The 15882-nt window shown below is 42.4% G+C and overlaps 1 protein-coding gene across 1 annotated transcript; it reads left to right on the top strand.

Annotated features, from left to right (window-relative positions):
- The first annotated feature begins 5113 nt into the window (after positions 1–5113).
- Positions 5114–12049, top strand: SMIM23 (small integral membrane protein 23). Its single transcript, XM_008966593.4, has 4 exons — positions 5114–5369; positions 9584–9635; positions 9836–9903; positions 10148–12049. Exons 1-4 carry the CDS (start codon positions 5265–5267, stop codon positions 10439–10441), a joined length of 519 nt encoding a protein of 172 aa, XP_008964841.1. The 5' UTR covers positions 5114–5264; the 3' UTR covers positions 10442–12049.
- The last annotated feature ends 3833 nt before the right edge of the window (positions 12050–15882 follow it).

The following is a 15882-nucleotide window of genomic DNA, read 5'->3' on the forward strand; positions in this document are numbered from 1 at the left end:
GATGTGCCATAATTAGCTTAATGAGCAGTCCTTACGTACCTGCATTTGACATTTCAAATGTGCCCACCAGATAAAGCCCAAGAGCCAGCAACCGCATGGGTGCCTGCAAGACCATCAAGATGATGCAAATGGCCTTTGGAGGGCCCTCAAGTGGGAGGCAAGAGACTTGAGTTCGGTACCTTTCCTTGGACTGTCTTGGGTTGGACTCTTTCTTTCTCTGGTCTTGAATCTTCCCAGGGAAGGAGCAGTATCCAACGGCCACCAAGAGCCAGGGTGCTTTCACAAGAATGGTAGAGTCCAAATCTCAACCCTGCCTCTTACCAGCTGAGTAACTTTGGAAAAGTGTTCAGTCTAAGCTTCAGTCTCCCCATCTGTAAAATGGAGACAAAAATATGATTTACTCCCTAGAGTTGTAATATTTATATGGTGAACCAATGCATGTAAAGCACTTTGCACAATGCCCAGTACTTAGAAAACTCTCAAAATATCTTAGTTGCACATGGTAATGATACAGGAGTTAAGAAGAAACTAATTAGTCAGATAGTGAGGGTGCAGAAGTCCTCGGTAAGGTTTTCCTTTTAATGAAAAGCAGCCCCCAATTATTTTCCTTTCTGACAAAGAACAGTCTGTAAAATCGAGCTGCAGACATAGCTGCTGCAGTTGTGCCAATCATGTTCAAGATGGCGGCTCCGTCTTCCCTTCTCTCTGTCTGCCACATGTATACTAAGGAGCAGACAAGACAGCCCCGGCTAAGGGGAAAGTTCATTTGCATAATAAGATTAGGGTGGGGCAGCTAGCCTTCCCCAGCTATGTAACTGTCATACCTCATGGAACCAATCTGTGAGCCCCATGTAAATCAGACACCACCTCCACAAGCCTAACTGTAAAATTCTGGTGCATCCACCACCGGCTAGTCTTTTCCTCTGAGAAGTGCCCCCCCACCCACAGAGCTGTTTTTCTTTCTCCTTTTTTGCCTATTTTGTGTGTCCGTGTCCTAAACTTACCTGGTATAGGACACGAACCCTGGATATTTACCCCAGACAACGTAGCCGCTTTGGTAATAATAATAAAGATATGCAGAAAAGGCAAAAAGGAGTGGAGATTGCATGAAATGCCACGCGCACCAACCTGGGATAGTCATGGAGTTGGAAGTGAGAGGTGAAGCCAGCTGGACTTCCTGGGTCGAGTGGGGACTTCCAGAACTTTTCTGTCTAGCTAGAGGATTGTAAAAGCACCAATCAGCGCTCTGTGTCTAGCTAAAGGATTGTAAATGCACCAATCAGCACTCTGTAAAAATGCACAGTCTGTGCTCTGTGTCTAGTTAAAAGATGTAAATGGCCCAATCAGCCCTCTGTAAAATGGACCAATCAGCACTCTGTAAAATGGACCAATCAGCAGGATGTGGGCGGGGACAAATAAGGGAATAAAAGCTGGCCTCTGCAGCCAGCAGTGGCAACCTGCTTGGGTACCCTTCTACGTTGTGGAAGCTTTGTTGTTTCGCTCTTCACAGTAAATCTTGCTGCTGCTCACTCTTTCGGTCCACCACCTTTAAGAGCTGTAACACTTACCGTGAGGGTTCGCAGCTTCGTTCTTGAAGTCAGCGAGACCATGAAGCCACTGAAGGAACAAACTCTGGACACAGAAGGACAGGAGGGAAGATGGTTATGTTGGATATTCAAAAAGTCTAATGGAAATCTCACATCTACTTACGGACAGTGAAGCCACAAAAGACAAGAATGGCCACTTTCTTTGTTTTTAGCTGAAACTACATTAACTCCTTGTGGTAAACAAGAAGACTTTGGAGTTAAACAGACCCATACTAAGGCAGGGTATGTGCCACTGGGTAAGGAGAGTAACGTTCCTAACAGAAACTAACAGTGCCGGCCTTGCCGGGCAGTTAGGAGAATGAGATGAAATAACGTGTGGAAGGCACTTACCCTGGGTCAGGCGCACGGTAGGTACTTCGTTCATGACACCAACTAATTCTGATACCCTTCCCTAGCCACCCCGGACCTCGGCTTCTTCAAAACGTAAAAATCATACCACCTGCTTTACTCATTCGGCAAATATTTACTGAGCCAAGTACTATGAATACAAAAATGTATTCACCAGACACAGTTCCTGGCCTCTCAGAGCCTGCAGTTTGAGACCGTTCATTATTCATCCTTTCAACAGGTATTTTTACTGAACATTTACTATGTAACGGGCTGCGTAAGGGGCATCAGAAATGCAATGTTTAGTAAGACAGATTTAATTCCCCACTACCCACAGAATTATAGCCTAGAGAAGCTGTAGTAAAGTAATCTAGTGAAATGCCTAGCGTATAGCCGGCCTCCGTATGTAAGTTATCTGGATGCCAGTCAGAAGCTCTGTATGTGGAACTTTGGTAAACTATTCACAAAATGTGGAACATTGATTTCTTAACACATGAAATTTGATTGATACATGGGGGCTTTTAAAGTATAAGGAAAGTCCAAAGAATATGAAATATTTAGGTATATACCTAACAAAACATGTACAAAAGCTATATCCCAAAAATTACAAAGTGCTGGTTAAAAAACAAATGAAACGGAAGACCTAAATAAATGAAGAAGCATACTGTGTTCCTGGGATAGAAGACACCACATAGTAAATATGATAATTCTCCCCAAAGTGATTCATAGGTGTGATGCAATTCCTATCACAATCCCAGCTGGCAAAGTATTTTGTTATGAAGTTTATATGGAAAGGCATAAGCCCTATGAGAGCTGAAACAATCTTGACAAAGAAAAACAAAGTGGGAAAAATCACTCTACTTGCTATTAAGGCTCACCATAAAGCTACAGCAGTCAAGACAGTGTGGTATTGATGCAGGGACGGATACATAGATCAATGAAACAGAATACAGAACAAATGGTCCTGGAGCAACTGGACATCCATAAGCAAAAAAATTAACCTTAAACTCCACACTTTATACAAAAATTGATTCCAAATGAATCATGGGCTGAAATGTGAAGCGTAAAGCTATACAACCAAAAAAACAAAAATAGGAGAAAATCTTCGGAACCTAGGGCTAGGTGAAGAGTTCTTAGACTTGCCATGAAAGAGCACAATTCATAAAAGAAAAAGTGATAGACTGGATCAAAACGTAAAACATTTTATCTGCAAAAGTCCATGTGATGAAGTTCAAAAGATAAGCCACAGACTGGGAGAAAATAATTTGCCAACCGTGTATCCTAAGAAGGACTAGTATCTAAAATGAGCAAAGAACTGTCTCAAAACTCAACTGTAGCAAAACCAATCCAACTAGTAAATGGGCAAAAGACAGGAACAAATGTTCCACTGAGGAAGGGGTGCAGATGGCAAATAAGCTAATATGAAAAGACGTTCGGGCAGGGCATGGTGGCTCACACCGGTAATCGTGGCACTTTGGGAGCCCGAGGTGGGAGGATTGCTTGAGCCCAGAAGTTCAAGACCAGCCTGGGAAACATAGCAAGACACTGTCTCCAGCAAAAAAATAAAAAATTGCTTAATGAAATTTAAAAAAAACGAAAAGATGTTAAACATCATTAGCTGTCGGGGAAATACACATTAAAACCACAATGAGATGTTACTAAACACCTGTCAAAACGGTTAAATTAAAAAATAGTGAAAACAGCCGGGTGCAGTGGCTCACGCCTATAATCCCAGCACTTTGGGAGGCCGAGGCAAGCGGATCACAAGGTCAGGAGATCAAGACCATCCTGGCTAACACGGTGAAATCCCATCTCTACTAAAAATACAAAAAATTAGCCGGGTGTGGTGGCGGGTGCCTGTAGTCCCAGCTACTCGGGAGGCAGAGGCGGGAGGATGGCGTGAACCCAGGAGGCAGAGCTTGCAGTGAGCCGAGATCGTGCCACTGCATTCCAGCTTGGGCGACAGAGCGAGACTGTGTCTCAAAAAAAAAAAAACAAATAGTGTAAACAGATATTGGTGGGGATGAGGAGAAACCAAATCACTCATACACTGTTAATGAGAATGTACAATGGCACAGCCATTCTGGAAACAGTTTGACAATTTCTTATAAAACTATCATGCCATGATGCTATGGCCCAGCAACTGCACTCTCAGGCATTTATCCCAGACAAATGAAACTTACGTTTACCCAAAAACATGTACAAGCATGTTCATATCACCTTTACTCGCAAGAGTCAAAAACTGGAGGCAGCTGGGTTTTGAACAGGTTTGGAACGTGTCCTTCATTATGGCTTACACATATCACAAAATACTACTCAGCAGTCAAAAAGAATGAACTACTGATACATGCAACAAATTGGATGAATTTCCAGGGAATTATACTAATTTTTTTTTTAAAGCCAATCCCCAAAGGTTAAATACTGTTTCATTCCATTTATGTAGCATTTGGAATAAACAAATTTTAGAGAGAGAGAGCAGATGAGTGATTTCCAGGAGTTAAGGACAGTGTGGGTGGGGTCGGGAGGCAGCAGCCATCACGAAGCAGCACAAAGCCCCTTGTAGTTTTGAAACTCTTCTGTGTCTTGACTATTGTCCTAAGTAAGCAAACCTGCACAAAATTGTTTAGAATTAAACACACACACACACACACACACACACACAAATGAGAACAAGTAACACTGGGGAAAGCGTAAGATTGGTAGAGTGTATCAATGTCCACATCCAGGCTGTGATCTCCTACTGCAGTGAGGCAGGATATTACTGTACCACTGGGGGGAAAATTCATAGAGGGTACACAGGATCTCTCTGTATTGTTTCTTACAACTGCATGTGAATCCACAATTAGCTCCATACATTTTTCAATTAAAAATAGCTTTCATTGTTTTTTTTTTTTTTTGTAATTTTTTAAAAATAGAGACATGGTCTCACCATGTTGCCCAGGCTAGTCTCAAACTTCTGGACTCAAGCAATCCTCCAGCCTCAGCCTCCCAAAGTGCTAGGGATTACAGGTGTGAGCCACTGCACCCAAACTATTGTTTTTATATTTTAGAATTAGCATTTTTGAAAATAATCAGAAAAATCATCATCCTGAAACATAATCTTTTGATGCATTTCTTCCTGATCTTTGTTTTCTACACTCATGTGAAAAATAAAAATGAGGGAAGGGACTAAAAATCAGGGTGGTGGAAAGGTGGGAACCTTGCTGTCCCTACCTTCTGTGACATCAGAACTCAATGTTTGCAGGATGCCTGGTGACCACAGGTGGGGGAGGGGAAGGGTGCCCTTCTGTCTGTTGAGTGTGGTCCACGCAGGCAGCCAGATCTGAGGCCATGGCAACCCAGCAAGTGGACAGCAGAAGGCAGGTGGCCGCAGAGCAGGTGGCAGCCCAGCTGCTTGAACGGAGAAGGGGCAGCCACCGTGATGACGAGAAGCAGGTGAGGCCAGGCCAGGTACATGCTGCTTTCCTCCCATCTGGGCTCCTTTTGCCACTCCAGACAGACTAGAAGTCCCTCGAAGCCCGGAATGAATCTTGGACCCAACCGTCCCTGGATCCCACTCTGATGGAGCACAGCTTAGGGGCCTAGGCACTTCTTGCCGGGGCCATCACTGACACTGTCTTATTAAATTCTCAGCACTGCCAGCAGAAGGTATGTTCCAGGAGGACTGGGCTTTTTGTTGAGTTCCCTGCTGAATCCCTAGTGCCTAGCATGGTGCTTGGTGCCAAGTAGATGCTGAATGAACGAATGAACTGATAATACTCCTGAACTGGAGCGCTCCTGGAGGATTCATTCTCAGGGCTGAAATTCAAAACTCATGTGGGATTTCGTCAAAATGGAAAACATTAATGCTTGCTGCACACAGCCTGGTGCATCCACACCCCATCTCTTAGATGCTATCAACCTCATTCACAGAGGGTAATCTGAGGCCCAGAAAGGCAAAAGGGCCGTACAACTGGGACATATCAGGATTTGAAAACACATCCATCTGATTTTAGAACTCCCTGAAACCAGGTTCATCTGCTATGAGAACCCTGAGCAAGGGTTTATTCTGAGGATAAGAAGAAGCTGTTGACGGGTTTTAAGCAGAGCAATGAATGAATGAGCTCTGCTGTCTCTGTTTTCAAAAGACTTGTTCACTCATTAATTTACTATACATGCACCGAGTGCCTTCTATATGCTGGACCTTGTAGCGTATAACAGGGGCCTTCGTGGGCACCCATCATGCTGTGGCTTTTCCTAAAAAGTGTTCCATAGACACCAGACCCCAGGAATGCTCCTTTTAGAAACATTCTTTACAGAATTCTGTGGCTTGGGGAAGGCTGCATACCCTCATCCCCTCCTGAAGACTGACGTTGCTCATTCAGGTAAGGAAGGCTCTGAGAAGTCCTGCAACAAAGAAGTCTGCATAGCTTTGTTTACCACAGCATTTTCCACCTTGATTCTACCAGAATCCCATTGTTTCTTTTTTTTTTTTTTTTTTTTCTGAGATGGAGCCTCGCTCTGTCACCAGGCTGGATGGAGTACAACAGTGCGATCTTGGCTCACTGCAACCTCCACCTCCTGGGTTCAAGTGATTCTACTGCCTCAGCCTCCCGAGCAGCTGGGACTACAGGCGCCCGCCACCACACCCAGTTAATTTTTGTATTTTTAGTAGAGACAGGGTTTCGCCATATTGGCCAGGCTGGTCTCGAACTCCTGACCTCATGATCCACCCGCCTCCGCCTCCCAAAGTGCTGGGATTACAGGTGTGAGCCACTTCTTCTTTTTTGAAAGACTTTGCAGTGTATTTCAAAATCCACTTTACAGATGAAGAAACTGAGGCTCAGAGAAATTATTTGGCTCAGGCCCCAAGACGACACAAGGAAAAGGACTCAAACTCAATCCTAGTCCATGTTCCTCCCTTTGCCTCCATGCAGCACAGTATAGAAACCAGCAGCAAGAATGCCGGGGAAGAAATCAACCTGTAAAATACATTGATAGAGGACTGGTTAGACACATAGAAGAGCTTCCAGGCCACGAAAACTCATCAGCCATTTTAAAGATTGTGACAATTAGTGTGTGTCTTCCATGAAAAGATTCCTAAAGAATATTGTTAAGAAAAGAAAAAGGACCCTAATATTACATGTACAGTGTGATGATTTTGCATTGGGTGTACACACAGATCAAACTATGGAACATTTCTAGCACTGAGGGAGGCTCTTTTGGGGCTCCGCCCACCTGGCATCCCACCCTTCATAGCAGTGATTCTGATTTGTGTCATCATAGCTGAGTTTTCTATGTTCTTGAATTTCATGTAAATGGAATCATACCATGTATACCTTTCTTTCTCTTATCATTGTGTCTGTGAAACTCAACCAGTTGTTGCTATGTAACATGTTTTTTTTTTTAAGTTAATAGTAATGTAGTTGCTAGTATTATAAAGAAAATTATCTGGGGAAGAGGCAAGTTAGACAAATCTTTCATCTTCCTTGTTTAGTACTGGGTCTAAATGTTACTTCACATACTTGGGTGTGTAAGAAATTTATTCTTTCTTTAAGGCAAACTAGATCTGACTCAGCCAACATCTAGTGAGTTTGGGGAAAATTCAATGTCAGTCAATATGCACACACACACACACACACATATTTGAAAAACAAGAAAACTTTAAAAGCCATGGTCAAAATTTCCACATTAGCAGAAAAAGAAGAATTAAACTCAATAGTATAAAGAAATAAATAATAAAGACAAAATCAGAAATTAATGAAATGTAAAGCAAACAATAAAATTAATAACCATTTTTAATTGGTAAAATTAAATTAAGAATTGGAAAACTTCTAAATAGACTCAACAAAAAACATACATAGAAAGAAAACACAAGTTACCAATATCAAGAATGAAAGAGGTCTCTTGTTTCCTCTCTTGACCTCTTTTCTTTATATATATTTTTTAAAAAGAATGAAAGAGGATTATTATCATGACTCTTACAGGCATTAAAAGAATATTAAGGTAATATTAGGAACAATTTGATGCCAATACATTTAACTTAGGCGAAATGGACAAATCTTCCTTGGCAGTACAACTTACAAAATTGACTCAAGAAGAAATAGTCTTAATAACTACAGGCCCAAAAGTTTTCACCAATAAATTTTATCAATCCTTTGAGATGAAAATAATACCAATCTTACACAAATTATTTCATAAAATAGAGGAGGAGGGAGTTCTTACCAACTCATTTTAAGGGGGCAACAAAATCTTGATACCAAAACTTGACAAACGTGTAGAAAAAAAAAATTTTTTTTGAGACAGATTCTTGCTCTGTCACCCAGACTGGAGTGCAGTGGCGCAATCTTGGCTCACTGCAACCTCCGCCTCCCAGGCTCAAGCGATGCTCCTGCCTCAGCCTCCCGAGTAGCTGGAATTACAGGCGCCGGCCACCATGGCCAGCTAATTTTTGCATTTTTAGTAGAGATGGGGTTTCGCCATGTTGGCCAGGCTGGTTTCGAACTCTTGACCTCAGGTGATCACCACGGCCTCCCAAAGTGTTAGGATTACAGGCATGCGCCACCGCGCCTGGCCTAGAAAAAATTTTAAACCAATCTCTTCTGAATATAGATGTAAGAAATCTCAACAAAATAGTAGCTTATCAAATCACATGATATATAAAAAGGCTAGCTAATGCATCATGAACAACTAGAGTTTACTGAAGAAGCTCATTTGGCTCAATATTTAAAACACAATTAATGCAATTTACCACAAAAATGGGGACACATATAGTTGCTCAGTGGGTAAAGAAAAGTCATTGGTGGTTTCTTATAAAATTAAACATACATTTACCATATAACCCAGCATTTGCATTTCTGAATATTAACCCAAGAGAAATGTGAACATATGTTCACATAAGGAATTGTATATGAGTGTTCATAGCACTTTTATTCATAATAGCCCCAAACTGGAAACAACCCAAAAGTCTATCAACAGGTAAAGAGACTGATTGTGCAATATTCTATGTTCATATAAAATAAATACTCATCAATAAAATACACAATATACTCATCAATAAAATTGAGCACAAAAAAATAGAGGCATTTCGAAAACATTGTCTTAAGCAAAAGAAACTAAATGCAAAAGCACACACACTGTGTAATTCCACTTATACAAGGTTATGGAACAGGCAAAACTACTCACAGTGACAGAAAACAGATTAATGGTTCTCTCCAGGCAGGGCAGGAGTGAGGATGGAATTGACTGCAAAAGGAAACTTTCTAAGATGACGGAAATGCTCTACATCTTGATTGGGGTGATAGTCTCAGGTATAGACATTCATCAATACTCATCAGACTCATCAGACTATACAGTTTAAATGTGTGCGTTTTATTATATGTAAATTATACCACAATGAAGTTGATTCCTTTTCAAGGTCAATTAAAATGAAAAATGTTTACATGAGAGAAAATGCAAATTGAACATCAGTAAGTTGCAGTGTTATCTATTTCTTCAAAGTTTGGGAGTTTTGTAGTAAGTAAGTGTGACTTAGATAACTAGAACAAAAGCTAAACTCAAAAAACTGTCTTATAAGCATTCCCATGTCTGGCCCTTTGTGATGGAAGCAGGGGGACCTGGAGAGAATTCATCCTCATGTTCTTCCTCCTCTTCCTCTTCTTGCACCCTAGACGCTGTTGGCATTGCTGATCTTGGTGCTGTACTTGAGCACGGAGATATGGGGTGAGCATTCTGGAATCTGAGAAAGAAGGAACCAAATCCACATGAAGCTTGGTGGAGTGTTCCAAAGATGGTTGTATGTTAAGGGGACCTCCATAACCCACCTTCTCCCACTGACCCTTCATCATACTGGGATAACTAACCATGTTTATTTCAATTAGTGCTCATTTGCTCTTCAGAGGTGATGTTTGTGCCTGTTTCAGGAAGCAGTTGGGAGGTGTCAGAAAGGATCAGAGAATGTAACTACTACCAGAATCTTGCAGTCCCCCAGGTAATATGTCCAGCAAGTACTGAGGTGAGGCAATCTGGGAAGGCTTTCCAGAGGAGGAGTCATTGGCAACATGGGTCACGAAAGATAAGTAGTCGCTTGTCAAGTGCAGAAGGTGGGAACAGGTACTACGAGCACAATGAGTAGCATGTGCAAAGGCCCAGGGATCTTTTTGAAACCAGTGGGGATGGGGAGGAGGGTCCTATCTGAGAAAGCACAGGATGCCACTTCTGTGTCTGCCTTCCAGGGGCTTGAATATCAGACCGACGAGCCCTCAGAAGAACCGATAAAGACCATCAGGAACTGGCTGAAGGAGAAGTTGCATGTCTTCTCGGAGAAGTTAGAGGAAGAGGTGCAGCAGCTGGAGCAGCTAGCGTGGGACCTGGAACTGTGGCTGGATGCTCTTCTGGGAGAGCCGCACCAGGAGGAGCACTGCTCCACATATAAAAGTCACTTGTGGGGGTGGGCCTGGGGCCTGGGAAGAGAGCACAAAGGTGGGGAGGGTTTGCCAGAGATTTCTCTAAGCAGGGCAGAGCTCTGACTCTTGAAGTTCCAGTCAGGCAAGAAAATAAAGTAGTTGGGAAATGAAGTCCGCTGTTCACATTCATGAATGCTGACAGAAACAGCGTTGGCGGAACACCAGAGCCCGGCTGAGATATTCTCCCTGGCACCATGACGTGGCCCCCTGGAACAAACACGGGCTTCAGAGCCAGCCATAGGTTCAGGACTCTTCTACTTTCTTGAGACGTTGTGTAAATTTCCTTAACCTGAGACTCAGTTTCCTCACATATAAAAATCGGGGAAACACACTTTGCCTTATAGGAAGACAATGTATGTAGGGTGTGTATACAGGGTGCGTCTGGCACAGAGCAGGTATCGGATAAATAGCTCTTCCTTTCTCACATGCCTTTTCCTTCCTCCCTGGAGTGTGGTAAGAGGATACTAGCTCCGGCTAAGTGTGTGGATATTATGCGGCATTCAACCCTCTGACTCTGCTGGTGGAAGTATACGTTCCTAAAATCTCTATTTGGTGATAGCTATCAAATTTACAAATGCATTTTCTCTTTGACCCAACAATCTGCTTCAAGGAATTTATCCCACAGCTGCATTTGCCCACACATGAAATTACATGTGTATAAGATTATTCACCCCAGCTTTATTTGCAGTAGCAAAAAAATGGAAGCTACCCAAATGATACCAGGAGGGCTCTGGTTATATAAGTTATGGTACAGCCAGACAATGAACAATCATGTAGCTATAAAAGAGAATGAGGAAGCTTTCTACTATGGTGTGAATATGGGTGACCCCCAAAATGCATATATTGGAACCTAATACTCAATGTGACAGTGTTAAGAGCTGGAGCCTTTCGGAGGTGATTAGGTCACGAGGATTCTCCCCTCATTAGTGAGATTAGTGTCATTATATTAATAATAGAGGCTTGAGGAGCCTGTTTGCCCCTTCCACCATGTGAGGACACAGCTAGAAGTTCCCTTTTATGAGGAATAAGTGCTCACCAGACACTGAATCTGCTGGTGCCTTGATCTTGGATTTCCAAGCCTCCAGAACTGTGAGTAATAAATGTCTGTATTTACAAATTATGCAGTCTAAGGTATTTTGTTGTTATAACTGCCCACATGGACTGATACTTTCCTTCTGCTAAAATGGGAAAGCCTGAAAGATATGTAGTTAAGTGAAAAAAATTAAGGTATAGGCCAGGCACAGTGGCTCACACCTGTAATCCCAGCACTTTGGGAGTCCAAGACAGGCGAATCACTTGAGGTCAGGAGTTCGAGACCAGCCTGGCCAACATGGTGAAACCCCGTCTCTACCAAAAATACAAAAAATTAGCCCAGCATGGTGGCATGCACCTGTAATCCCAGTTACTAGGGAGGCTGAGGCAGGAGAATTGCTTGAACCCAGGAGGCAGGGGCTGCAGTGAGCTGAGATTGTGCCACTGCATTCCAGCCTAGGTGACAGAGTGAGACTCCGTCTCATAAAAAAAAAAAAAAATTAAGGTGCAAAAAGGGAGCAGAAGATAAAAATATATATTTTGTTGTTGATATTGATGATGATAATGACGTTATTAAATATGCATAAAAACTCTAGAAGGATACAAGCCTGCCTGGGAGTGAGGGGATTTGAAACTGGGAGATGTGTAACAAGGATGGGAGGAAACTTTTCAGCATATATTTTTCATACTTTCTTGTTTTCAAACTATGTGAATGTTTTGCTTATTCAAATATTTTTAAAAAACAAATTTCTATTTTGCATGCAGACAAGGACTGGAATATATGTATATAAGCAAAAATAACAGTATCATTATGATGAAATTATAAGTGAATTAATTTTTAAAAATAGTCCCAAAAGAAAACCCTTCTCTTTTGATTACTTTATTTTGATTAAACAATGATCATTTTTTATCTAGGACTTCCCCTTTTTCCTATTACCTCCAGGAAACTTATAGTTGTTTGTTACTGGAATTTTATCAGCCTCATTGTTTTGGGTTATTTATTTTCCCCTTTCTATGACTTTTTTGTTTTCTATTCTGATGGAGCTATTATACATGTACCAATTATTAGAACCACCTCAAATCTTTGGATAGTGATGAGGGTTTCAATTACACTAATCTCAGAGGACATCTGACTTACAGGGGATGGCACAGCAATTTGTTTGCCAGGAGGGATTAATCAATTGCCATTTGGGATGGAAAAAGTCTTTGCAAATTATGATCCAAATTTTCCACTTTGAATATTTGGCAGGAGGTTGGGACCAGAATCTATTTTTTCACATTTCCAGCTATTTCACCAAGAGTTCTACAGGAAAGGTCTGATTGATATTTGCTTGCATTTATAGTTACATATTGCCATAGAGTAGTTAAGTATGTTTATATTATATTTATATATTATATATACTTATATGTTTATATTGTATATGATACATTTATAAATATATTCATAAAATATATATTTTATATATGTATACAAAATTGGGGGATACATTTTAAAAAAAAAAGAAAATGAGGCCAGGCGCAGTGGCTCCCACCTGTAATCCCAACACTTTGGGAGGCCAAGGTGGGCAGATGACTTGAGGTCAGAAGTTTGAGACCAGCCTGGCCAACATGGTGAAACCCCATCTCTACTAAAAATACAAAAAATAGCCAGGCATCATAGCACATGCCTATAGTCCCAGCTACTTGGGATGCTGAGGCAGGAGACTCTCTTGAACCTGGGAGGCAGAGGTTGCAGTGAGCTGAGATCTTGCCATTGCACTCCAGCCTCGGTGACAGAGTGAGACTCTGCCTCAAAAAAAAAAAAAAAGAAAAGAAAAGAAAAGAAAATGGAGCTTAGACCTTTGAGGAGTTAAACCACCTCTGCGGGTATTAGAACCTTTGAGAGGAGCTAGCTATTTGGAAACTCCCCTGTCCCCCCCAGTGCTGGTGTGGGCCCCCAGCCCATTGATGGTGGCTACTTTTGGTGTGTTGGCTTGTGAGCCCATAAAGAACAGGGAGTCACTTGGGATAACTCAGGCAATAAGGGTTTATTGTGGTGCTACAAGGAGCCAGAATCTCCCCCCAAATCCAGGGACATACCAGGACCTGGGATTGCGGAGACTGGAATAGGGAGGTCTTTGAAAGTTCAGGGTGGCTCCAGCGCCCAGCTGCAGGAATTCTGGAGCTTTCCCCTAGCATGCCACCTTTACGTTGCCGTTCTCCAGTGTTGGATTCCTTTGTGTGTCTGCTCCATCTCTTCCTGCTTCCAAGTTTTGTATCTCTTCTTCAACTTGGGGCTTCTGCTTCTGATTCATCATAACTCTGATATGTCCCTACCCCATGTGGCCACTTCCGCCTACTTTCCAACTTCGACTGGCTGTGTGATTCTGTCCACATTCCCCAAGTCAAATCCCAGGAGGAGTGGGTGGGATATGGCTGACCCATATGGAAGAGACAGGCTTGGTCTTGTTACAGGGAAAGTGGCCAGTTGGGAAAATGTCATGAAGATCCAATTATCTGCATTTCTTTTCTTTGTTTCAGGCACCTGGAGCATGAGTTCAGCATCAGAGATCATTGGCTGGGGCCTCCTGTGCCAAGCCAGGCTCTCCACGGCAGCCTGCCTTTGGGATGACCTTGGGGTGATCACCACAATGCAATCAGCAGTGGCAGGAGGGAGAGGGGAGGACCAAGTGATCCAGAACAGAGCTACCTTAAACAGGAAGCAGACTGGGGCCATTTCCCTCCAAGGGACTCAGGGCTGCACTAAGATGCCTTGACACGTCACCCAGGGTGGTCATGAATGTGGCAGAGAGTATACTTCTGTGTCCTGAGAGTCAATACCAGGGCAGCAGAATTGCATGAGACAGACACTCAGAGGTCAGACCCTGGGAAGATTCCAGACCTGAGCTAGGGCCAGTGTGAAGGGAGGCAGATGAAAACAATTGCCAAGAATGAGGTGGGAGGTGCTTGGCCACCAGAGTCCCCACAGGTGAGTGGGCCATCCTGCCTCAAAAGCACAAAATAATAATTGGGGGATATTTCACTCCCTGTTTTCCATTCCTGGGTGTAAAAAAATACAAATTACACACTAAAAAGGAAGCATATTACTGCCTTTATGACTTTGAAGTCTGTTATAATTTGAATGGGGTTAGCAAAATGTTGCCCCGTAGACCTATTAAGAAGCTCACTTTCATATCAACAAAGTAGATTTCCCTTTGGGAGATAAAATGTCCTTTGCTTGAGGAGGCCACTATTCACAGCTCCTTCCATTCAATCAAGAAATATTTATTGGGCCATGCATGTGCCAGCTGCCGGGAATGAGAAGTTTATAGGCTAATGGGGGAAACAGATAAAAAACAAGTAGAAAAGTCAAGACAAGGTGATTTCAGAGGATAACAAACAAGACCACTTAGCAAGCACTGCAGTTTTCCAGGTGAGAAACAGAGGTTTGGCATACACTGCTAGGCTGGAGCTGGCAAGAAACCCAGAGACTCAGGGTGCAGTAAGTTTAATCCACCCAGCCAGGGAGTTGGGTCTAGACAGCTACTCACCAGGCCTCAGGACTTCTGCGCCAAGATTTCAGGTTCTGACCCAGGTAGCTCACGAGAGTACAATGGAAGAGACAGGCTTGGTCTTGTTACAGGGAAAGTGGCCAGTTGGGAAAATGTCATGAAGATCCAATTATCTGCATTTCTTTTCTTTGTTTCAGGCACCTGGAGCATGAGGTCAGCATCAGAGATCATTAAAAATGTTTAATTAATTTTAATTGGTGGCCATCTCCCCCATCTCTCTTTTACTTCATGGGCATATTGGGCAACCTTCCTCATACTCCCTCAGGTTCTCCTATTTTGCTTACATTGGTTTATTCCAGATTTTTCTTTTGTTTGTATTTTTTTATTGGTTTTGATCAGCTCCTTTTTTCTTCCTTTAAGGTGTATAATGAGGAGAAAAAAGCCACAACCATTCAGGTTATTCACGTTTTAAAGATAAGAATCTGATACTCTAGACAAAAACTGGATGTGGTAAAGACTACCTGTGTGTCAGCATGTGTATTTCTTAAGAACATAAGGCTTATTTGGAAGAAATAATAAAATCGTGATAGCTGACGTTTAGAGGATGCTTCCCTCATCGCTGTTTTAGGGTTTGGTCAAGTGCTGTTGCTTTTTCTAGATTATGAGGTAGAAACTGAGGCACAGAGAGATTGCATCATGGTTACCATCACATGCTCAGTAAGTGGGAAGCCAGGATTCTAACCTGTCTGGCCTCAGAGCCCTCACTTTAAATCAGTGTAATCAATGCTCCTCATAGCCTACCCTCCATCGAGCCCAGCCAAGATGATGTCTTTTCTCTCTGGAAAAGTTCTCACTTTATTGTTAAGTAATCATATGCCGATTAAATTTATAAGGCCATAAATATTCATTGCATGCTACTACGTGTAGGGTACGCATATACAGAGAAGTAGAAATCACGTTCCCTGTCCGCTCTTAGCTTGT

Source organism: Pan paniscus, chromosome 4 (genome assembly GCF_029289425.2).
Source record: "Pan paniscus chromosome 4, NHGRI_mPanPan1-v2.0_pri, whole genome shotgun sequence".
Classification (NCBI taxonomy): domain Eukaryota; kingdom Metazoa; phylum Chordata; class Mammalia; order Primates; family Hominidae; genus Pan; species Pan paniscus.

Coding starts and splice junctions, on each gene's coding strand:
- SMIM23 (XM_008966593.4), top strand. CDS start 5,265: ATGGCAACCCAGCAAGTGGACAGCAGAAGGCAGGTGGCCGCAGAGCAG. Junction 9,636..9,835: donor CTTGAGCACGGAGATATGGG/GTGAGCATTCTG, acceptor TGCCTGTTTCAG/GAAGCAGTTGGGAGGTGTCA. Junction 9,904..10,147: donor AGAATCTTGCAGTCCCCCAG/GTAATATGTCCA, acceptor TCTGCCTTCCAG/GGGCTTGAATATCAGACCGA.